At 33.6% G+C, this 26,543-nt stretch overlaps 1 protein-coding gene across 1 annotated transcript in view; it reads right to left on the reverse strand.

Moving 5' to 3' along the window:
* Window positions 1-26,543, reverse strand: part of ST8SIA4 (ST8 alpha-N-acetyl-neuraminide alpha-2,8-sialyltransferase 4) — a 94,557-nt gene that overhangs the window by 45,044 nt on the left and 22,970 nt on the right. The window contains exon 4 of the mRNA NM_001037302.1: window positions 948-1,241. Coding sequence (NP_001032379.1) covers window positions 948-1,241 — 294 coding nt within the window. The remainder of the gene's footprint in view (window positions 1-947; window positions 1,242-26,543) is intronic.

Genomic DNA, 26,543 nt, shown 5'->3' on the forward strand with positions numbered 1-26,543 from the left:
ATAATGCAACAGCATTTCCTTCTGTTTGGTTTTCTTATTCTCTTTATTTTATCCCTCTGGCAATTGCTATTCTGTTTTTAAAGTCCAGTTCAAATGTTTGGTCCACTTTCCAAGTGTCTTTGTGAACCTGAGGGACAAATTATACACCTCTGACAACATATTCCCCTATTAGGCCACTAGTGAATTGTATATGCCTCTGTCTGTACCATAAAGCCTATGCATTTTTTAAAGGTAGTGATCAGCTCTTCATTTTTGAAGCTACAGTATCTGACACTCAGTACACTTCCAGTAAAAATACATAATTTCTCATCTGTGGTTTATCTACTTTACATACTTATATGTGTGCATGAGTGAATTTGGCCTTTTGGTCATTTGCCACTTTTAAGCAAGAGTTTATATTGTAATGCTTTTTTCTGAACTTGTGTTAATAAAAGGGAAATGTTGGCTTAATTCATTAAAACAGCATCTGTGACTTTGGGGGGAAGCATTAAGGCATTTTATCGCAGCCAGCCTCCTTTCTCACTACTAGGCCTCTTGCTACAGATGGGACTTAATTGCTCCTTAAATATATCTAACATTTATGCTTACACAATATTGCCCACTAGCCATTCAGCACTTCTGTTGTAGTTTCCTTACCCAAAGCTCATTAATTTTACTATGAATTCTTATTACTTTTTAGTGCAAAAATATAAAAATTAGTAGTTTGTTCATGAACACACATAAATAAGTGCCAGGTTCAACAATTTGCTTTTTCAAAAAAGAGGGTGAGTTAAAATCATATCGTACATAAACAAACTTCAAGTTTGTAAATAGAGTAACCATTATAAAATAACGGAAACATATATCCATTTGGAGATTTTACTGAAGCTTATTCTTGTCTAGTGAAAATGTTTAGTTATATGTGTTCCACTGTGCCAAGGACAAACTGGTCCTTTCCAGTCACTTACCCTCTGACAGCATGAATAAGTCTCAATGATGGATAGGCAGTTCGCACTTTCAGTTTATTCTTAAGGATTAATGCATTAACCCACTCCACGTGCTTCTCTCCTCCTTTGACCATGAAAGCAGGAATCCAAAGGACACTGTCATTCAGCATGGAAAGTCTATGCACAAATTTTTCTCTGTCACTCTCATTTCGAAAGCCTCCAAATGCTCTTTGTACAACTGATGGATTCATGGTAATAAAATCTGATTTAGTTCCCACATCTGCAGCAAACTCCACCACAGGAGCTAGATTACACCTGAAGAGGAAAAAATTAATGGGACAAATGAAAAAAAAAGAAATATTCACTGGTAAAATGGTGTTCATGAAAAGAAGAATGGGAAATGAGCATTTTTTTAACCATGTGAAAAGAAAACCAAAAGATCATCTACTTGGTAAGATTACATTTTCAATAAGTCTCCGCACGTGCAGGAATACTGCCTGCAATAAAAATATACAGTCCCAGTACAGGGCTCAAAATGCCTCTTGTATGAATTCAACCTGTTGTCTAAGAATATCCTTTGCTATTATCTCATAAAACCACACAATTTGAATTTGTAATCAGAGAATTTATGATGGTAAATTCACAAGGGTTCTTTGGCCATTCAGTAGTCAATTTAAACCACATGCTGCTCTACAAGTGAATAAAACACATTGGACTTGACATTCTAATCTGCACCACTTGTAAAGCTTAAGTCATTTCAACAACTTTGTAAGTGTAAGGAAATAAAGTTGGCTTTACTTACACACTGAGGTTAGGGGAAAAGTGCAATTCCTTATAGTGTTTTACACAAACATATTTACAATTGCTTTCTATAGGTCTAAATGGGGAAGAAAAATAAGAAAAGTGGAGATGTCATATTTAATATGACTTTCTTGGGTTTTAAGTAATATAGAAAAGCTCTTACTATAAGATCAAATATCAGCCTTCCTGTTATTTTAGGACATCCTCAAAATATCTGTTTTCCCTTTTCGGACGTATGCATCCCTGGGGAATGCATATGTAGGGAAAGAACAGAATATGTTGTACTGTTTTCTCCACTAGAGCCATAAGGTTTTGAAAAGAGCTTGGGCCTGATGTTGTTTATATAACCTGTTATTTATATTTATATAATCTAATATAACATTCTTATATTAGAAGAAAGCTTTGAAAAGCACCTTGAATTTGGCCTTTAACCAATTTCTGATGCTTCTTTGATCGGTCACATAGACCTTTTTATACCTGATTTTAAAAATAGCTTCATTTTTTTTTTAAAAAAAACTATTTTTAACTTGCTTTTAAAAAGGTAGGTTTTAGTTGATAAAAGAAAAGTTAGATTTTGATAAACAAGAGTTTACTGTATTGGGAAAAAGTTGTTTGAATCAATTCAATCAAACCCTTCATGAAAATATGAAACTATTTTTAATACTTTTATCAGCCTTTCAAGGGAAGGGATTTTCTTTTTCTGCATTTTTGCATGTTTGGCTACATTATGAAAGTTCCTTACATTTCTCTTCCTTGTGTATTTTGTCACATTAATTGAATTATTAAACATTTTAATTAAAAAGTAAAGTATGTGTTCTGATACTAAAAATACTGTCTTATATATCGTTCCTTATCTCTCTTAATTAATATATCTTGTTACTTCCTAGATCTCCGACAATATTTAGCTACAACAACAAATATATTTCATCTCAAATTCTATGTTATTTAGGGTTAGCTACTGAGGGAAAAATATTAACACAATAATATTATTTAGAAAGTATAAAGATTATTATCTTTTCAATTTAGGTATCTTTAATTACATCCACTATATTATATGACAGAGTATGTATTTCTTTCTACTCATGATTCATACCACTAATTATTATTAGATATTATTCATTCTCATTATGGTAAGAATATTACAAACAGGACTACCCAGAAAAAGATTTGCTGCATGCGAATACTTGTCAAAGTGAACACCTTCTTGTGGAACTCAAGGAAGATCAAGGACTTGATCATTTTAAAGTCCTAAAATGTGCTCTACACAAATATTAAAAGTAATCTAAACTCCTAATGAAGCTAGTTATCACATGAATTTGTATACTATGGGGAAAAGTATATTCTGGACATCATTATTACTGACACTTCTTTAGGTAAAATAGGGAGAATACATGTAACATTACAGTTAACATGTTCCTGTTGGGGAAGTGGCTTCGGACATATTTTTCCACTAAAACAAACCCTCAGTAATTTCTTTTTAGAGGATTCCAATTGTAGAAAAAACAATATTTGTACTTTATTTTCACTATAATAGTAAAACTAGTAAAAACCAACCCAATTAAATAGAATAAAAATGATATATTCTGCTGAATTATCCCTTCAGGAAAAAAATCACTCAATTACTGTATACTTTTTCTTGCCACATCTTTAAACATCCCACCCCCTATCCGTATTTGCCAATACCCACTCTTGATTTTCTGGTCATGAATTTCTCAAAAGGTGGTAAGATGCTCATCAATTAAAGCTGAAGGCTGAAAGATAAATGCTTTCCACTTTGAAAGCAAAAAGAAGCTAATGGAATAAGAATATTTATGGAGAACAGATTAATTTAGGAAACAAACCAACATATTTGATTTAATTAATGAATGCTAAATGAGTATGGTGCTAACTAAAAGAGCAATTGGAGATCAAAGAGTAACAAATCCACATGCAGAGTCTTGAGGATCCGAGCAGAGCACAATCAGACTTTGTCAAGGATAGTAACTGAGGTACAGGAAATAACAAGACAGAAGACACTTCATAAAATACAATGCTTTGTGGCTTTAGGAGTCCAGCTTGTTCATTTTCCTGGGGAAGAATATATATACATTTTCCCTGGAAAATAGAGTAATACAATGTCCACATGTTGCTGGTAAATTAACAACTCTGTGGTTGAGTCAGATTTTTAGTCATATAATTAGCTGAATGCCACTTATTTAAAAGAAAGCATTAAAAAATCAAAAATAACCAACGAGCTGTGTTGCACTCCAGCAATTCAGTAGACTTGTTGTGAGCATCCAAACATTACTAGCAGCAAAACTGCTGATTGAGCAGGATTATGAATATATTGTCCATCACAATTTTCATTTTTCTTTATAAAAAATTCCTTAGAGGCTATAATATTCAAAATTAGCCAGAATGTGTCTCAAGCATTTATGAGTAATACATGATACTCATGTTACTCTTAATCTCATAAAATAGAGGAGTAGCCAATTTTAAAATGATGGACTTTGGTGAGTCAAAATTGTTGAGTGCATATAAACATTTAATAGAGTCAAACAATATTATCTTTAGCCAATTTAAATATTTGTGCCCATTTTATATTTAACATGTTGAAAACATATACACAGAGTTAGCTGTATTAACAATACTCTTTATTTACTCTAAACTTCCCAGTTCTCAATTTATTTGTGTTTATTCTCCAATATTGATTAAACGCCTACAGGAATGCAGCTAACTCCACTGTATTCTAAGCCTCTGAATTTTCTTCCATGATTTCACACTGCATATGATGGCTTCTCATCCCTACATGCAAAATTGAAGGTGCTTTCATGTTAATTTAAAAGTTATATAAAATATTTATTTTAGAATTCATAGGGAATAAATGTTTATTTCATGTGTGAGCACCTCAAGATTACAGAATTCCCTAGCAAAAAATCTCCCTTGGATTGGCCATTATTCTCTACAGTTAAATGATAGTTCAACAATGTATGCAACTAGGAGATCCCACTTGCATTTATTAACAGGCATTTATTGAGAGTTTGTTTTGCAAACACTACTCTAGAAGCTCAGACTTTTTTTCTAGCTATTTAGTTATTTATGTTATTTAACAATGACATAATCTATCCAATTTTTTAATTCTACATTTTTTAATTCTACAACGTGTTGTATGTATCTGTGCTAGGTATAGAACTCATCATCCAAAACTGGAGTAAATACGGTGTAAAACATGGTGTTCTGTAATAATTGGAGGTTGTCACTTACATCCTTTCACACACCCAACAGATTAAATAAGAAGAAAACAATTCTAGGTGTATTATAGACCAAATTTTCCCCACCTTTGTTAATATTCAGACAAATTCCAAATACATAATTATCATCCTTTTTCTTTTTTGGCCAATCCCACTGTGTTGCTTCCTGTGCTAACTGACATCTCTCAGCCAAAACATTATTACCTACGGAAACACCTTTGTCAATCCACTGTGAAATAGGAACCAATGTCTTCTCTTTTCTGCCCCTAAAGGAAGCTTATTGATCCTGTTTGCTCCCATCTTGTTTCTCAGCTTGAGGAGCAAATAGAACAAAAAAAATCTGTTAGCTATCTTTTCTTAGACTTTCTGATTACTTTCTCAAAATTTCTATGGAAAGTTGGCACATGCGACCTGCCAGTCTCTTTGACTTTCCTGTCATGAAGGTTGTGGGCTCCACATAGACCTGAAACCATTCATTTTGCTTTGAGGTAAAAAGTAGTATCAACTTCACTTTTAGATGAGAAACTAAGGTTAAAGTGGTTGAGAAACATGTCCAAGGGCATATAGGTTATAAATGAAAAGCACCATCTAGTTTGGAATCATTCCAGGACAGGAGTTTTAACTGACACTATTATACATATGATTTCATTCAGAAATGTGATAAATGTCTATAAATTCATCCTTCACACAAACCTTCCGATAGAAGAAAGAGTGTTCTATCATTTATCCCCAGCTTTTCATCTCAGATTCCTAAGACTCAGGTATGTTATTCAAGGCCATTCAGCCATGACCTTTCCCAAATTTTGAGCAGTTATTAAACAAAAGGTTTTAAACATCTAAAACATAAATATAATATCTATACCTCAGATCTCTTGATAGACAGGATTTCAAAATGATACTAGAAAGTATTAAATAACTAATTGATAAGACTTTTGAAATATTAACCATAGGATTAAAATGGACTTTCATGTGGTATACCATAATGTAGTAAACAAAATATAAGAAATAAAGTTGAAATATCACATTAAACATTTGCATGTTCAGTATGATGAATAGGCACACAAAATACACACATACACACACACGCACACCACATTTTATGCTTTTAACAATACCAATTGATGAAATTCTCAACTTGATAGAAATACAAACAACACACATCATGAAAATAATGAAATGACTAAACAGAAGAGGAAATTTTTCACAAACCCAGGTTCGTTAACATTACTGGCAAGGGTGGGAAGAACAGTGTCATAATTTCTAGAGAAATTCACAGAATGAAAATATAATCAAACTCCTTCTAGCAAACAAAGATCTGAATACCAAGAAATATGTTAGACTGTGTCATTCCGATACTTCTGTGAAAAGAAAAATGGAATCATTGGTCAAATTTGCTATAACTGCACAAATTCTAGAGAATAGCTTAGATTTTGGAGGGGAGAAAAAGGGGAAGCATGCCAAGGAAAAATATATTGTTTAATTTAAATAAAAATGTTAAATATATACCTCATATTTATCCAAATTTGGCTTAAACTTTAAGAAATAAAAGATATTTAGCTTCATTTCTATTCTTAGCTATTTGATCATCAGTAACCATGTGGGCAATGGAGTTCACATCAATCAAGTTACTTAACTTCTCTAAGCTTATAACTCTTTTTTTACTTCTTCCTTTATTGAAGTATAAGTGACAAATAAAAATATTTCAGAGATTCAAATTTTTCTATAAATCAGGCTAACACTGATGGGAACTGTACTGGGAAAATTAAATGAAACAAAATATTTGGAATGCCTCTCAAAATTCCTTGCCCTGGGTGGATAAAACATATTAGCTTATGCTAATTCCTTTTACATGCTCTTTCCTTTTACAATCTATTATGATAATAAATCTTTTGAAATGCCTGCAGGTAAGTTAAAGGCATGTCAAATAAGATCTCTGAGCAACAGCGTAAGGAAGCCCAAACTTTATTTATAACACATTTAGTAAGCCATTTTGGCTGAAATTTACTTTTGATCCCCTAGGAATTGAGACTTGAATGACTGATGGGGCCAGATTGCAAATATTTTAAATATTAGATGAAACAAATTTGACTCCATAGGCAGTGTGGAAACTTTAAAACTCATAGACATGGTCAATTGTACTTAAAAAGAGGAATATGACTCAACTGTTCAGGAGAATAAGGCCTCCCAGTTACAATTTTGTAATAACATAATTCATATAGAAGATAAGAAAAATATTTTATTGTTGCTCTAAGAAGAATACTTAAGTTTTAAAAATATTTATTTCTTTATTTCTTTATTTATTTTGAGATGGAGTCTCGCACTGTCGCCCTGGCTGGAGTGCAGTGGCGGGATATCGGCTCACTCCTACCTCCACCTCCTGGGTTCAATTGATTCTCCTGCCTCAGCCTCCTAAGTAGCTGGGATTACAGGTGCCCCCCACCACCCCAGTCATTTTTTTTTTTTTTGTATTTTTAGTAGAGACGGGGTTTCACTATGTTTGTCATGCTCGTCTTAAACTCCTGTCTTCAGGTGATCCACCTGCCTCTGCCTCCCAAGTAGCTGGGATTACAGGCATGAGCCACCGCACCTGGCCGAATACCTTTTATTGAACATTTGTTATGTGCCAGGGAGCATTCTCTGTGCTTTGCATGTAATATATGTGATTCTCACAATAAGCCAATGAGACAGTCACTATTGCTGTTTTCCAATGATGAGGAAACTGAGTTGCAAGAAATTTGTCCAAGATTACATAGTTTTAAGTAATAGAGGCAGATTTTAAGCTCATGCTCTTAAATATTATGTACCACTTAATCCCTAAGAATGGAAAGGAAGCAAAAAATAAATACAAAGAACTTGGTCAAAAGTTCAGTTGCATATGTGCAAGTGATATGGCTGTGACTTCTATCACCTTGTTGAACCTCATGTTTGGTCTGAAAGTCTGATTGGCTAAAGTGAAGGTTTCATCTTTTCTCAGTCTTCTGTAAATCCTCCTCCCCAAAGGTAGGGTCTTGGGTGGATAATCTCAGCATGCAGAAAGTCACTCCCAGGTAGGAATATACAGAAGGTTGTGCTCCTCTGAAAAGCCACCAAAGAAAACAGACATAGGAAAGAATGTGAAGGAAAATAAAAGGTTGATTCTGAGATTTCCTATGATGGAAGTGTGGGAAAAAGGTTAGGTAATTAATAGTAGATGTACACACACTAAAGGAGGGAGGGAAGAAGGAAGCAAGGAAGAAAGAAGAAAAATGACCCACTTCTGAGATGCCATTTAAAAGCACAGTACTAAAATTCAGAACACATGAATTCAAATCAAGACTCTTTACAATAAAACCAGTGGCCTATATTCTCTTTCCTAAAATAAAAAGTTGTTCTAGGTGAAAATGAGAAGTAAAATCCACTCATGAAGTTTAATTTTAAAATAAATATATCGAAATGTATAAATTTTTATCTTCTTTCTCTTCAAAAGATTTATATCATATAAGAAATGTGCCCAGTATGAACAACTACACATAAACAAATGTTATTGCTGAAATAAAAAAATCTTCTTTAGCATTGGAACTCAAGTCTTGAAATAAATAATAAGAGGATACTGAAAGCTTTATCTCAAAATATTATGAGGTCGCTAAAATGCTATTAATATCTTTAATTTATTTAAATGTAATCTAAAATACAATTATCTTTTCTGATATAAAGCAATGGATTAAAATAAGACATAAAATTAGAGAGTTATCCCAGGACTTCAGCTACCGACAAGTGGTAAGGACGGCTCTGTCTTACACTGTCTTTATTCACTTCAGCATATCAACAGAAAAGAATCTGTAAAATCAGGAAAGGTGCTTTTAGTCAGAGTGCTTACTTGTGAATCCACATTTTAAATCAAACTAAAACTTCACATTTATCAGCTTTCTCCTTGGAGACTTGAATGGTATGACTAATTACAAGTTAGCACTTGTTTTTTCAAGAAAGGATAAAAAATAGAGCATATTGTAAAAGGAACCAAAAAATGAATAAATTAAAATGATAAGACATCATAAAGACAACAATTTGTAAATACTTTTACCAATTAAAAAGAAACTCTAACAGCATCTGGTTGTCAATGCATAGTTGCTTGTAATAAGTAATACGGAGGGTAAAGCGTTAACTGCTGTTCTTTATCTGGGACTTCACAATATATTTATAAAAGCGGGCCGGGTGCGGTGGCTCACGCCTGTAATCCCAGCACTTTGGGAGGCCGAGGTGGCTGGATCACGAGGTCAGGAGATCGAGACTATCCTGGCTAACATGGTGAAACCCCGCCTCTACTAAAAACACAAAAAAATTAGCCGGGCGTGGTGGCGGGCGCCTGTAGTCCCAGCCACTTGGGAGGCTGAGGCAGGAGAATGGCGTGAACCTGGGAGTTGGAGCTTGCAGTGAGCCGAGATTACGCCACTGGACTCCAGCCTGCGTGACAGAGCAAGACTCCGGTTCAAAAAAAAAAAAAAAAAAAAAAAGCCAACAGCAAATTCTGAAATGGCAACAAACTTCAGATTCTACTAATGCGGGGAGGTATCTTGTCTCGTTCATTACTTATTCCCACTGCCAAAGTATCTCATAGTAGGTGTTCGGTAATCATTTTGTAAAGTTCTCTCATTTATTAAATTCAGTACAAAGCACATAGCAATATCAATGAGACATAACATACACGTAACTGAATACTATATTTTCAAAATTGTATCCCACAAAACAACCAATTATTATAATGTTTATTATTTAATTTGACTTCTTGTGACATTTGCATAGTGTTTCTTAAATTTCAGTGAAGTCTATTTCCTTTGTTTCTGTTCTTATCTTGTCCATACCTAACTCCCAGAAACCGACTCTGGCTTAACTTAGAAAAAGAGATTTATTGGAAAGCTGGCTGGACCACAGAAATCACTAAAAAAATCATAGTCCCCAAACAATGGTTATGTCCCTGTCAGGGATACCTCAGCATTTCTCACTATCAGGGAACTCCGAACTTCCAGTTTACCCAGTTTTCTTACCCCATATTTCACTAGCCAAAGTCATAATTAGGAAAATGTGGTTAAACTAGTTTTGACCACATTTCTGTCCCCTTGCTGCTAGGCAGAGAGAAATGAAAATATTGATCAATTTTTGCTTCTGTAGTGGACAACAGGGCCCCTTTCTACATTTTTAAAGATTATCCTTAAATAACAAGAAATTGTCAGATACTGAATAGTTTTTTAAAAAGGCAAAAAAATAGTCCAGTTGATCACTCCTTATTATTAATTTTTCCTTGTTGGCATTTTCTAGATTTTTGTTACTAGACATATTCTCTCTCAATTCACACCTCACCTCTTGCAGGAGATCAACTACTCTAACTCTTCAGTTAGCATGGTTAAGGAAATCTTTATCTTCAACTCTAACTCCTACCTGAGTTTCAATCAGTTACTGAACTCCTCAGTGACTATCCCAATATTTCAAATCAGCATGTTCAAATTGAAAACCATTACCTGTAGTGTTCTCTTTTCTCTTCCATAAACTTCTTGTTTTTTTCTTTATTTTCTAATACTATGTCACCATTACTTCTAGTGTCACCAAAATACAAGCATCTCAGAGACTTCTTACACTCCCTATTGTATTCTCCATATCTTCTTGGTCATCAAATTCTGCCTCATATATACTTTTTACCACCGAAATATGACCCTTCCTATTTACTCTTCTTGCCACTGTCCAATTTTAGTTACGCCTTGCTTAGATTTTTGTTATAATTTAAATGGTCTTACAATCTTTAGTCTCATACTCCTCCAATCATCCATGCACATTTACTAATTATGAGAATTCTGTTTGATGAGACTTCCTGTGAATGAAATTTAAAATGTAGTGTTCTGGAATGTCAGTCTGCTTTAGAAAGCATAAGCTTGCCCCTTAAGCTTGAGGACACATGGGCCTGGCCAATAGTAATTCTCAGTGCCTTCAGAATTAAGAACCAAACCTTAGATTATGTCATTTTAACACTGGTTTTACTAAGTGCTGTCTTAGACACAATGTTAACATAGTGTCTGTCTCTCAATGAATTTATCACATTGTGGATTAATTACATAGTTATGTTAGTTTCTTCTACCAGACTATGGATTCCTTAAACATATCTATTTTCTCTTTAGTTTCCAGGGCCTATCAGTCAAAGCCCAAAATATAGGAGAAATAAGATATGTAAAATATTTGCCAAAATGAATGGAATATTTGAAGTTAAAAGTGCTATATCTTGATTAATTGTTTAATTTAATGATCACATTTTTCCTTCACATATAACACACATATTTTATTTCAAAGAGTAAACTAAAAGATGTTTGTATAAGTAAAAATAATGACTATGTGAAAAATTTACTTCAATGAAATGTTACAAAGACATCTTTGTTTATTTTAACACTTGTAAAGGACTTCAAGAATGCCAGGACCTCTTCTAAATTTCACACACACACACACACACACACACACAAAATACATATTATATATATGTTTACACACACATATACATAAACTTAACATTTAAGCCTCATAACAACACAATGAAGTAGTACTACAATCATATGTACTTTACAGATGAGTAAACTGAAGCACAAACACAGAGGATGGGTGACCAGCCCAAGGTCATTGATTTGTAAGTGCTAGAGCTGGGGTTCAAAACCAAGCAGTCTACATCTGATTCTACACTCAAACTTTTTTTTAATACCTGGGCTAAATAAACATACACATAGATGTGAAAAATACGTCATTAAACTTCATGAGCATTGTTAGGAACTTGCTGTTACACTACATGAATTGTCAAGATAATTTAAATATGACATATTAATTTCACCATTTATCACAGACCATTAAGAATTAGCATGTGATTGTTTTCCTTTTTTCACAAAAGTGAATGTGGATATATTTATGGTAGTCGACTAATAGATATTTGAATCATAAATATGTTTCTTAAAACTGCACATAGAATCGATACTAGGTATACCTTCAAAATTCTGCCTTTGTAATTAAAAAGAAGTGTAATTTTTATTTGCCTGAGGAATGCAGGGAAAAAATATGAGTTGTTGAAAAATTCCCTGTGTATTGTGAAATAAAACTTTGAGTACAAGTTTGTAATTGGGATATTTAAAATTAGGGATTGGGGAACCAAGTGAGAATTCTCAAGATGTATGTATCCTGACACATTCTTGCCAAAATCATCAGGGAAACTGACTACTCCATTGGTCTGTGGTTGCTGAGCAGTTACTACTGTTTAACAGAAGGAAGAACGGATTCAGCATCATACTTAAGTCCTTAAAAATTATGTTGTGCACTAAAAAGAACGAAACAACATTTATTATGGCTGATACTGTAATCACCCATGATAGAAAACTAAGGTAGAAAAACTATAATTGTTCCCTTTGCAATTTATGCTGTTAATAAGGTATGTACAATGGGTACATTAGAGGGGTTGTAGGAAAAATATCTAACTCTTAGGAAAAATATCTAACTCTTAGTGATTACACCATCAAATTGCCACAGAAATGTCGCTTTGACATTTAACTTTCTTGCTTAAATAAACAAAAAAACTTAATACCATATTCACTTGTCATTCTTAGAAATACCTTTTTGAAAGTATAACCCAAGGTTGAAAATGATTTTTAACTTAGTATATATTATTTATTCAATACTGATTCCCAGAAAGACAGTTGGTTTGATGCTCAAAAGATGCAGGCATTCTAATACCAATCAAGCATTGGGAAAAATATCATGAGTGTATAAAAATGAGTTTCAATTTCTGATATCATAAGGTAGGCCAAGGCAATTTCACATTTATTACACCATACTTATTCTAAGGGGATCATTCTCAAGCTCTATTTTAACAGATTCATACTTTGACCTAGCTGTAATGCCTGATCCCCATAATGTTCTTATCCTCTGTATCTGATTCATTACAAAGCCCTAAAAATTCCTCTCAGAATTTCCCCTGAATATATTTCCTCTTGTATGTTCTTATTGATACATTCTCAGCTGAGGTACCACCATGTTTCTTTGAACTAGTATTGTAATAATGTCCTTATTATTTTGCAAACAATTAACTAGACTCATTGGTAGATCATGAATTAATTGTGTGCTCATTCATAATCAATTTTGAAAGAATAAAAAAGGATAGAGCAGATTATAACAGAAAATGACAGTGTTCCTTGAACATAATTTTAAGAAAATTTGTTGAAGACTTCCATATTTGTGTGCATGTGTAGTAGCCGGGGAAATAATACAAGGAGTAAATCATGATATAAAATCTATTCTATTACTAATCATCTTTGTGAAAAGATATTAAAAGACACTGCTCTAACCAGTTGCTTGCCACAAGGACTGTCAACTTTATCAATTCTCTGTTTCAGAGATGGTGTTTTGTTGTTTAAAATGTACGTTTAATCATGTTATGAACCTAACCAAACATCTTCAGTAGTTTCAGTCAATATTCCTAATTGGGTCTTTCATAACTATTCCCTCCCCTACCCAGAAGTTTTGTTTTATACATCCTATTGCCCATCTTAGATTCAAATATTATCAGACTACCTATGTCTTTGTTTATCTGTATTCCTTTATTTATGCTGATGTCTCTACCTGAAACTGCCTCTCTCCCTAAGACACCCTAGCCCTAAACCTGAAAAAGTCATATTTGTTCTTAAAACTCAACGATTAATATCCATTTCAATGCTTTACATAATTTCCCAGGCAAAATTGTTTCCACTGCTCTGGTGTAAAAGTACTTACTCTTATCTGTATTCTACTATATATTAAACTCTGGCATATTTTGTTACTTGTATAGGGATTGACATCTTTAATAAGTTAGTAAAGCTACACATAATAATAATGAGAGCTTATGTCCTCCTTTTGCCTCATTATCAGTGCATAGTTCTGTGAGTACCTTTAATAAAGCAATTTGGACACCGTTAGTGTATCAATTTATTTCCTTCATTAGAGTGTGATCACCTCAAAAGTCGAAACTTGCTCTTTATATTTGTATCTGAACTTTCTGATAAAGCACTGAATGAAGAAGTGAAGAACAATTATAAGAAAGATGAAAGTTATAATTACATATAACTTGAAACAATAGGCACTGACAAGTGTATTTGTGTTTGGCTTTGGAGTACATTTTTAACCTATGTCTTATTTACAGATAAGTATGATAGTTGAAAAATAACAAGTACTTTAATTCAAAAACTGTAGCCATATTTTGGAAATCTATAGAAGGATAGATCTACCGACCATTTGCTAATGTCCATTTCATGTCAAAGGGGGATAACAACGATAACATTTCACATTAATATGAATCATACCATCGACACTAGGTGTTATCATCTTACTTTCTGCTATGATCTGAATGTCATCACTTTTTTCCTCCTCTAATATCTTTCTCATTTAGGGTGCCTTCTCTTTCATATATTTTAGTTATCTGTTTATTATTATGGTCTTTCCAAGTGTGAATATGCTCATGTTTCTGTACTTCTCAGTAGGTTTCTCTTCTGTTTATAACAATAACAACAAAACTCAAACAAACAAACAAAAAGCAGACCAACATGCTAACAAACTCCAAGGGTCCTTCTTGGACTATAAGATTCCATGCAAATTCTTAACATGATGTCATGATCCTTCATCATTTAAATTCAGCATATCTTGGCTTTTCCCCTTGAATGTTCTTTATTACGAACCTAACAATAGGGTGGTCTCAAATTCTGTCTTATCTTTTTTTTTATTATTATACTTTAAGCTCTAGGGTACATGTGCACAACGTGCAGGTTTGTTACATATGTATACATGTGCCATGTTGGTGTGCTGCACCCATTAACTCATCATTTACATTAGGTATATCTCTTAATGCTATCTCTCCCACCTCCCCCACCCCACGACAGGCCCTGGTGTGTGATGTTCCCCACCCTGTGTCCAAGTGATCTCATTGTTCAATTCCCACGTACGAGTGAGAACATGCGGAGTTTGAAGTTGAATCTCTGAATAGACCAATAACAGCAGCTGAAATTGTGGCAATAATCAATAGCTTACCAACCAAAAAGAGTCCAGGACCAGATGGATTCACAGCCGAATTCTACCAGAGGTACAAGGAGGAACTGGTACCATTCCTTCTGAAACTATTCCAATCAATAGAAAAAGAGGGAATCCTCCCGAACTCATTTTATGAGGCCAGCATCATTCTGATACCAAAGCCGGGCAGAGACACAATCAAAAAAGAGAATTTTAGACCAATACCCTTGATGAACATTGATGTAAAAATCCTCAATAAAACACTGGCAAAACGAATCCAGCAGCACATCAAAAAGCTTATCCACCATGATCAAGTGGGCTTCATCCCTGGGATGCAAGGCTGGTTCAATATACGCAAATCAATAAATGTAATCCAGCATATAAACAGAGCCAAAGACAAAAACCACATGATTATCTCAATAGATGCAGAAAAAGCCTTCGACAAAATTCAACAACACTTCATGCTAAAAACTCTCAATAAATTAGGTATTGATGGGACGTATTTCAAAATAATAAGAGCTATCTATGACAAACCCACAGCCAATATCATACTGAATGGGCAAAAACTGGAAGCATTCCCTTTGAAAACTGGCACAAGACAGGGATGCCCTCTCTCACCACTCCTATTCAACATAGTGTTGGAAGTTCTGTCCAGGGCAATTAGGCAGCAGAAGGAAATAAAGGGTATTCAATTAGGAAAAGAGGAAGTCAAATTGTCTCTGTTTGCAGACGACATGATTGTATATCTAGAAAACCCCATTGTCTCAGCCCAAAATCTCCTTAAGCTGATAAGCAACTTCAGCAAAGTCTCAGGATACAAGATCAATGTACAAAAATCACAAACATTCTTATACACCAAAAACAGACAAACAGAGAGCCAAATCATGAGTGAACTCCCATTCACAATTGCTTCAAAGAGAATAAAATACCTAGGAATCCAACTTACAAGGGACGTGAAGGACCTCTTTAAGGAGAACTACAAACCACTGCTCAAGGAAATAAACGAGGATACAAACAAATGGAAGAAAATTCCATGCTTATGGGTAGGAAGAATCAATATTGTGAAAATGGCCATACTGCCCAAGGTAATTTATAGATTCAATGCCATCCCCATCAAGCTACCAATGACTTTCTTCACAGAATTGGAAAAAACTACTTTAAAGTTCATATGGAACCAAAAAAGAGCCCGCATTGCCAAGTCAATCCTAAGCCAAAAGAACAAAGCTGGAGGAATCACACTACCTGACTTCAAACTATACTACAAGGCTACAGTAACCAAAACAGCATGGTACTGGTACCAAAACAGAGATATAGATCAATGGAACAGAACAGAGCCCTCAGAAATAACGCCACATACCTACAACTATCTGATCTTTGACAAACCTGAGAAAAACAAGCAATGGGGAAAGGATTCCCTATTTAATAAATGGTGCTGGGAAAACTGGCTAGCCATATGTAGGAAGCTGAAACTGGATCCCTTCCTTACACCTTATACAAAAATCAATTCAAGATGGATTAAAGATTTAAACGTTAGACCTAAAACCATAAAAACCCTAGAAGAAAACCTAGACATTACCATTCAGGACATAGGCATGGGCAAGGACTTCATGTCCAAAACACCAAAAGCAATGGCAACAAAAGACGAAATTGACAAATGGGATCTAATTAAACTAAAGAGCTTCTGTCCTTGCAATAGTTTACTCAGAATGATGGTTTCCAGCTTCATCCATGTCCCTACAAAGGACAGGAACTCATCCTTTTTTATGGCTGCATAGTATTCCATGGTGTATATATGCCACATTTTCTTAATCCAGTCTATCATTCATGGACATTTGAGTTGGTTCCAAGTCTTTGCTATTGTGAATAGTCTTATCTTAAGATCATGGAAAGTATTTGTCTGTTTGCTTACTGGTCCCATTGCTTCAGATTCCTCTTCTTCACATGTTGAATAATCATTCAGACGTACAATGATTTAATTTAATTTGTAAGGCTTTGGAAGACATCATTAACTTGATTTTTGGAAAAGCTGTTATCAGTTTACATTTCCAAATGCATTTTACGAGAGTCCCAACATCAATGTAACTTTTTACTGACTAGTAAACATTTTAAAAATCCTTGTTAGACTGATATATGAAAAATTGTTTACAATCTTTGTTTCAGAAAATGGGTGAAAACATTTAAAACATTTTAAAATTTTAGATATTGTCATCATTTCCATTTTTTAAAATTTTTACTTGTAGATAAAATAATTTCTGTGTGAGGAGTGACATAATTAGAAATAAAGAGCTGTACCTCTCATCACAACTTATATTTCATATTTCATGTGTAGTTTTAAGTTAAATTTTAAACCTCATAATTAGAACAACATATAAATCATATTTCTACATATAACATAAATTTTGCATTTAAAATCAATAAACAAAAATCACAATTTAATTAGTTTTATACTAATTATAAAATTTCATAGATCAAAATCATGAATAAGGTATTAAGCAAAATTACTGGAGAAAATGTGTGTAGCAAATATTAGATAAGCAATGTTACTATTCCTAAACTATAAGTGGTTATTCGTTTTAGTAGTAATTTAAAAAAAATCATTCTAGTGCCCTAGACTTGGCTATCTATCATGAACTTAGTTGTTTGCTATTTGCTGTTTGAGTTAAGGGAATACATATCCTCTGTGAGAGTAGAAGGATAAAGTCTTAAGGCCATTCATTGTGAACATGTAGAAAAATAAGATATTTTTTTCTGTTCCAGAAAAGTCTATTTTGTCATAAAAGAGTTAGCATTCAAAGAGGTCAAGAAGATGATTTAAAGCTTGCTGTAAATTATCTACCAGTGGAGAATAAAAAATTGATTGAGTTATAAAAATGCATTGTACCAGCCAGTCAATTCCTCCATCCTTTTTCTTTGGGAAAAATATCATCCCTACTTTTAGGAGTATAGATTATCATTAAATAATATATCTTTACCATATTACCTTAGTTTTCTGAAGACATATATATCTTCACTATATTTATATCTAATTTTACATACTCAGATTTTGTAGACACTCCTATCTGAGTGATATTGCTTTGTTTTTTATATCACATTGTCTAACATATTATTCAGTGTCAGTTTTATCCAGTTATTGAGTGTCAACTTTATATATGTTTGATAAATTTGGGGAAAGTTCATCTTCTTATTCATATCAGACAATAATAATTTGTGTCTCTAGTCAACAGGCTTTCCTTTTAGCCACGGCTGTTAGAAAATGCAGTGCCAATTTTAAGTTTTACCTATGACAATGAACTCAAACAAGATGTCCTTTAGCATCACTCATTATGAGTTTTGTTTTACAATTTGTGCTTTTCTTTACTATGTTCTCATCTGATAAATGAGAAAATCACTCTGCTGTTAATAGGCCTATTATTATTGACCTCACTGAACAGTGAAAATAGTGATGGTTGTCTAATATTACATTTATAGTAATTAATAGGAACCCAGATTTTCTGATCCCTAATCTTTAGAACATTTCACTGTATCACTCTTCTTAGTTCTGTATTTTCTTGTAAAGGTTTAAATTCTCTTTATATATGACTTCTCGTATGTACTAATTTTGAAATTCAGTGTTTTAAAAATTCTGACAGCAGATACATGAATACAAACCAAAATTTTCTCAACTCCTACATTAATTTTCTCATTAATTTATCCATTCAATAAATAAATTATATATACCTCAATGTATCAGGTTTTTCTAGGAAGTTATATTCTTTTTAAAAAATCTTATTCACTCTTTATTATTTTGTGTTTATAATTGACACATAATAATCCTATATATTTATGGGGTACAGCACGTATAGATTATATAATGATCAAATCAAGGTAATTACCATATTCATCACTTTAACATTTTTTTCATTTCTTTCTGGTGATAACATTGAAAATTTTTTTCTTGTACGTATCTTGAAATATACAATACATTGTAACTTTCTATAGTCAGCCTATTGTGTCATAGACACCAGAATTTATCCTTTTTGTCTGATAGGATTTAGCTGTGTCCCAACCCAAATCTCATCTTGAATTGTAGTTCTCATAACCCTCAAGTGTCATGAGAGGGACCAGATAGAGATAATTGATTCATGGAGGGAGTTTCCTCCGTCCTGTTCTTGTGATAGTGAGTGACTTCTCAAGAGAGCTGATGGTTTCATAAGGGGCTTCCCCTTTGCTGGGCACTCATTCTCTTTCCTGCCACCCTGTGAAGAGGTGCTTTCCACCATTATTGTAAGTTTCCTGAGGCCTACCCAGCCATATGGAATTGTGAGTCAAGCCTCTTTTCTTTATAAATTACCCAGTCTTGGATATTTATTTATTAGCAATGTGAGAATTGACTAAACTGTCTAACTGTAATTTTGTACCTATTGACCAACATCAGTGTACCAATCTTGGTGCTAGGTCCTAAAGACATGGGCTAAAAAAAAAAAAATCCAACATAGTGGGAGCTCCAGCGTGCCTAGGGCATATTGTCTAGGCCAGCACATCTCAAGCCTTAATGCACATAAGAATCATCTGGACACTGTAATCAAATGAACATTCTGACTCAGCAGACCAGGTGCAAGTTCTGACATTCTGTAGTTCTAACAAGCTTCCAGGTGATAATGCTGGTCATCTAAGACCACACTTTGAGTAGCAAGGATTTACTTACATAAATAAGTACACATTTAAGTGGCCCTCTTAATTGATATCTTACTGCTGTTTTTGATTTATAAGGAAAAAAAAATGCACCAAGAGGAAATTAGGAGGAAAGTAGTCAAGGAGAGAAAAAGCTGCAGGGCAGGGAATGAAGATGTTGGTTAAGAAATTAAAAAGGAGTAAATAGAAGATAGTGATTTAAGCTAGAGGGAAGATGAGGAGAAGATAGAATGGAGAAAAGGTAAGTAGAAAGAAATAAGTAAATAAACAAACTTAAGTTAGAAATTCCAACTAATTAGCCAAAAGTGACAAAAGAAAGTGTTGTGTAGCTCTTAGTTGATTTCTGACTCACTATCTCTAGAAGACTCACTATCTCTAGTAGCTTTGTTTAAACAAAGTAAGGAATGGTATTTGATGGTTAAAAAATATTAGGTGCCAATTGTAATTGTTAATCATTGCCTCCCTCAGAGTCCACCATATAACACCAAAGACAGTGCAGGGCCAGATTTTCTTGTTACCAAGGGGAAACAAGGTTTCTTTTCTATGAGGAACCAGTACTTAAGTGCTGCTTGAGAGTTTCTACAATCTCCAGCCATCCCAGAGAAAGGAAAGAATTTACCACCACTTTTCCAACAAAAGGTGGGGAAGAGGAGACTAGGAGCGATGGAATGAGACTTTGCTCTCTGCCATCACTCAAAATCACTATTAGGAAATATATGAATATTTTTTATTGAAAACCACTGTTGTGAAATTATTGAGTATAGCTAGCACAAATATTAGAATATGCTTTTATGTAGATACTTATGAGAGTAGATTATGTAAAAACTTGAAAGATAACTACAGAAAAAATGTAAAAGCACTTTAAGCATTGCTTTGCAAAATTCAAAACAATTTTCACAACCAACAAATTAAATTCCTTAATGTAATATACACACTATTACATTAATTTCAAAAGTACTCAAAGAGAAAGAACCTAAGAAAGGTTTTGAAAGACACTTTATACAGATTGTATGAGGGAATCTTTCTAAACCTGTTTTCCTTTACCTATGGTGATATATAAATGATATATGCAATCTTTCAAACTCTCAATTCTTGAAATTTTACAGCACACTTTTTGACAAATAAGCATACATGGTGGGGGTACACTTGAGGCAAGGATTTTGTAGGAGCAATTCTATCACTCTGTGGTCTCTATAATAGGTAAGTTGTAAAACTCCAGGTAGACAGAAAGAGTATATATATTAATCTCAGTTTGTAAATTAGAAAACTAGATATAGAAAAGCTAAAAACTTCATCCAATATCACCTACAATAAACTCTGATTGGACTCTTGGACTATATCTGAAGTGATGCTTTTCAGTGCAGCACAGCATCAATTTGATTCATATTTTTATGTCCTCTCTCTGTGCCTTTTCCTCTCTCTCCCTCTCCTTTTCCCCTCTCCCCTCTCTATATTTCTCTGCCTGTCATCTCTTTTTTCTTCCTTTTATTGAGACAGGGTCTTGCTCTTTTATGCAGGCTCGAGTCTAGTGATACCATCATGGCTCACTGCAGCCTCAACCTCCCGGGGTCAAGTGATCCTCTCACCTCAGTCTCCTGAGTAGCTGGGACTACAGGCACACGTCACTAAACCTGGCTAATTTTTTAATTTTTGTAGAGAAGGAGTTTCATCATGTTGCCCAGGCTGGTCTCAAACTCCTGGAATCAAGCAATCTTCCCACCTAGGCCTGACAAAGTGCTGGGATAACAGATATGAGCCACTGTGCTCAGCTTCTATCTGTCATCTCTGTTTATCATCTATCTATCTCTATGTTTACATGATATTTAGCACATCAAACAATCCAAGTGCAAAATTTAAAAAATAATATCAATTGGACAATTTTTCTAATGCTTACTAGCTTTTATTTAACTTAATAAAGATTCTACTCTTATCATTATTCCATTTTATGTGGCATTAAAGGTGTTATGTAAGTTAAATTCAGCTCTGATATGGTACTAGACAATCCCCTGAACTGTATGTAAAGTCTAAAAGTGGGTCAAAGTATTCTACAATACAGGTAGGTAGAGACCGCCAGGGTTTTAGTCAGTTGAATATTTTTCAGCCCCTTATGATGGTGACTGAATCTGTTAATAGTTAATTATATAAGGTGTGTAGATGTTGGCGGTGTTCTGGTTGGTGTAGAGCAGAATGTTGATAGCTTATGGCACTTAAATAAAACTTTAAAGTGACCAATGATATCTTCTTAAAATTTATTATGTGTGATATCTAAAGATTAGTAACCTAATTAGTTATCCTGACATATCTCAAAGACTTCAGATAAAGTTCTGAGTGGGAACACCTCATTCAGCTTTGGAAGCATACCTTAATTTCTCTTTCAAACATTCTATTAGTCCCTCTGCATTATTGGAAATAATAAACCTGGCCGTAGACAAATATTTTAAATGTGCTATGTGTCTTTGGAGACTCTGAATTGTAGTGATTATTCCTCACCCCACACAGCACGAGTTGTCCTTTAAGAATGAATGTAGATGTTCATTTCTGTAATTGGGCACTGTTCATGACTGGCTCTTGGTTGGTCCTCTTGAAAGTTTATTGTATAAATAAAATAATGTAACAAGTGTTAGTGTTTTTGATAAAATAAACTTGATGTTTATCTTTTAACAGCTAATTTTCTCTTTAAATGTTTACAAGAAAAATATAAAACCAATGTATTTCAGTTGATAGAATTTTCATTAATGTGGACTCTTGTTGAGACAAATTTTAGGGAACTAGTTCTAGAGGTTCCCAAATTTACTAACGTTAAAAGTAGTGGTATCAAGTAGTGTTTTAGTGTTTTACAATTTTAAAATCACATATATTTTAACTTCTTCTGCACACAATATTACTATTGATGTTAGAACTGTAGCATTAGTCAACTGAATATTTGGAATTTCTCTTTTATTAGTTAATAAAACAAAGACATAAAGCCTAAAACTATACTCCTCTGTATTTAATAATACCAGAAATACACATGTTATCTGAAGGATAAAAGAAATTATCCCAGAGATGAAAAAGAGAATATGAGAGATCGAATTATATATGTAACTGAACATTCTTTCATACAGAATCTCATAGGGGAAAATCATCATTTTCTGCAGTTTTAAGGTAGTTCATCGAGAGTATTCAGAATTCCTATCAATCTTTGAAGAGATACGTCTAAGGAATAATACCAAAACAATATTTTCTTTTATGCTCCCATTTGCTTTTTTTCCTCAAGCAGGTGAGAAATGGTATATAAATGGCACATCAATGCCTAACCAAATTTGTCAAAATTTTGCTTGTCTGTAATCATATGACAAAATCTTAATATTACAAGGACATTATCTTTTTTTATAAACCTTTCTTATCAGAGGGTACTGCAGGACAAGAAGTAAGATATCTTTAACCTAGTCAATGACTGGCTTCCTTTGTTTTTCTATCTTAGCCTATCTTCTTTCTTTGAAACGTGACATTTGCTATTTAAGGAATCTCGTAAAAATACTAGGCATTTTTAGAGTTCCACATATAAAAACATTGATCACAGTGTATTTAAAATTCTTACTTAAATTAGAGTTTTAGACATTTTTGTTAAGAAATAAGAATTTTACTCTTATGATTATTTTTCTGTTATTTAGGGATACATGTACATGAGACCTAAATTTTAGAAATCAATTTGATATTGAGTCACTCGGTAGGAAATGAAAATTGAGCTTTAATTTATTTTCCTATTTTTTTCTGTTTCTTTTTTTAACTTTAAGCATCATGTAATGATATTGACCAGGACTCTCATTTTTTGAAATACCCCACTAAAAGCATTATTTAACGTAATAGATTAATGAATGATACAAACAGCCACTAAGAGAGTATCTTGGTTTATAAAGTTAGAGGTCAACTTGAGTATAATACCTGGGTAAATCTTATCCTTAAGGAGTTACTGTACTAATTAGTGCCCACTGCAAGTAAACCAGGTATAATTTATCTCTCCCCCTCTCTCTCAACAAATTTACTGTGTTAAATGAAAAGTGAGAAACAAAAAACTGGAAACACAGACTGTAAAACCAACCATCCAACAAATCAATCATATCTACAGCTATGCAGATATATACACATCTCCAGGATAATAAAAAATTCTAGGGATTCTAAAAATTATTACTGAAATTTTGTAATAATTTTAACCAGTTCAATGTGGCTAGGAAACTATTTCAAGAAAGAATAATGAGGACTGATTAAATTTGAAGCAAAAATTCTCTGGACCTTCTAAAGTAGAGGAGACACATTTGCAATAACAAAGGGCTACACATACACTTGAGGAAGGAAATGTATTTGTTACACAAATAATGAGTCAGAAGGCAACAAGAAGAACAAGAGTTGTAAAGAGGAATGAAAGTCTGGTATGACATTAGGTCATTGAAGATCTTGTGTCCACAATGAAGTGACTGGTTTGTTTATGTTCATAATTCAGATTAGAATTTTGTATTTTCAAGGGTTGTTACAAATCTAAGAATGTTAAGAGGTAGCACCATATGACCCTCAAAATAGAAAATAGATATCATCCTAAGGGAAAGCGTAGTACCAGAAGAAATAATCCAAAGCCTATTGGTTGAACACTTACACGTGATTATGGAGAGCTTCTATTTTAAAATTATTATCAAAATTGTATTTGAATTTTGTTTCATATACTCTATATTTAAATTACTTATGGTCACACTCTCCACCTATCAATTACAAACTGGTATTTGTGAGCTGAAATTAACTTTTGTCTTTGGGAAAATGGGTTGGCATTGGATTCTGTTTTACTCCTCCGTCTTTACTACCCCTCAAATAATGATTTGATTTCAGAAATTCAAATGGCTATTAATTAACCTTTGAAAAGGATCTAACTTATAGGGAGTTTAGGCACTGGGAGAGTTTGGTTCATCATTAATATTGCCAGACATAGCACCTCATTTTTCGGCTTGATGGTTTGAAGGATATATTCTTAGGAGTGGCCTAATTAATCAAATGAGAAGAATGAGGTCACATGCCTCTTCACAAGAAGTGACAGTCTTTATTCAGAAGTGACAAAGATTTTTTTTTTTTTAATGGAGTTTCGCTCTTGTTGCCTAGGCTGGAGTGCAATGGAGCGATCTCTGATCACCGCAACCTCGGCCTCCCAGGTTCAAGAGATTCTCCTGCCTCAGCTTCCTGAGTAGCTAGGATTACAGGCATGCACCACCATGCCTGGCTAATTTTGTATTTTCAGTAGAGATGGGGTTTCTCCATGTTGGTCAGGCTGGTCTCGAACTCCCGACCTCAGGTGATCCACCTGCCTCAGCCTAACAAAGTGCTGGGATTACAAGCATGAGCCACTGTGCTGGGCTGAAAAGTTTTTATTCCCAGGCATTACTTTTGCTCATTTTTTTGTTTGTAATGATGACTCTTAAGTGCTAATTGAACCTTGATACAACCACCAACTACTTAATAATAACCAACTATCAGTGTTTTGCTTATTGCTTCCTACAATAAAAGAATATATTTTTCAGCTCATAGGTACTGAGAAAAGTTTTCAAGTATCTCCACAATTAAACACTGTAGAATACAGTAAGCGATCACGTACAATTTCATAATAAAATGATAAAATTAAACTCAAAGGAATGAATTTCTCAACTAGCTATTAAGTAACAAAAGATGATTTTTCTGTAGATATTGTTTCTAAAATGTAGATACTTTCTAAAATGTTCATTAGAAAATCTGATTTTTTGTGGTAAATCAGAAATTTTGTTGTAGAATGTTGTAGATTATATTATGTGGTAGGCAGTACCACATGTTTCGCTTGGTGAGAGGGTGAGACAAAGTGCAAACAACAGATGCCAAATCTATAATCCTTTACCGCATGAAAGACAGTAGAGCCCTAGCAAATAATTTAATCTACAACATTCTAACCTCTATTTTTGGAAAGTAGTAAAAATATAGAAGAAATCAAAAATGATCATGGTGATAATTTTTGTGCCGTCATTAAGATGCTTATCTTTACCTTTCTATACTTCTTGGTAAGTCCAGAATACAATTATGAACTTCAATTGGTCACTATTTAGTTCTTATTAAGTAATCTTTTTAAATAATCATAGCTGCTAAAATATCAAGAGACTCCTAAACTCCTAGTCCTAAGTGTACTCTGCCATTTACAAATTTTCAAGCACAAATCAGTAAATTCTGAGGCTATTCAACTCATTTCTACATTGCAAATTTATAGAGAAAGGTTTAGACATTTTTCTTGAAAGTTAAGCTCATAAAAATTTGAATTTGTAGAGTCCAATATATTTGCTTTTAATTTTATCATCTTTAAATATAATATAAAGGAATGTTTTACCTCTAAAGAAATAATAGAGATGTTGTGTCTTTAAAGGAATAATATAATAGAGATGACAATAGTTTAGAAAAAAAATCTAGTTACCAAAAGATTTCAGATGTGCACATGTAAAGTAGCCTCTACCTTATAACATTTCTCTAGGTTGTAAGACACTGAGTTTATGTAAATTCAACTTCATGCAAATTGTTTCATAAGATACATTCTATAAATTTGGAATTATAGACTATATACTGTAAGTTTAAAAATATGTTAATACGAGAAAACAAAGAGGCATGCAAAGCAGAGATCCTCATGTTTTGCTTGGTGAGATGGTGGGCTAAAAGGCAAACAACAGATGCCAAATATATGTTTCTCCATGAAAGACAGAGTAAGATAGCTTCTGCATTTACTGTAGGAAGAATTTGCATCCTGCTCTGAAACTTGGTCACCTAAGGTTTTAGAGGAGATGATGACTAGAAGAGCTGTAGTTTTGGAGGAGATGATGTGACAGCCACTTATCCCAGACAACCAAGTACATTA

This window comes from Pan troglodytes, chromosome 4 (assembly GCF_028858775.2).
Source record: "Pan troglodytes isolate AG18354 chromosome 4, NHGRI_mPanTro3-v2.0_pri, whole genome shotgun sequence".
In the NCBI taxonomy this organism is placed as follows: Eukaryota; Metazoa; Chordata; class Mammalia; order Primates; family Hominidae; genus Pan; species Pan troglodytes.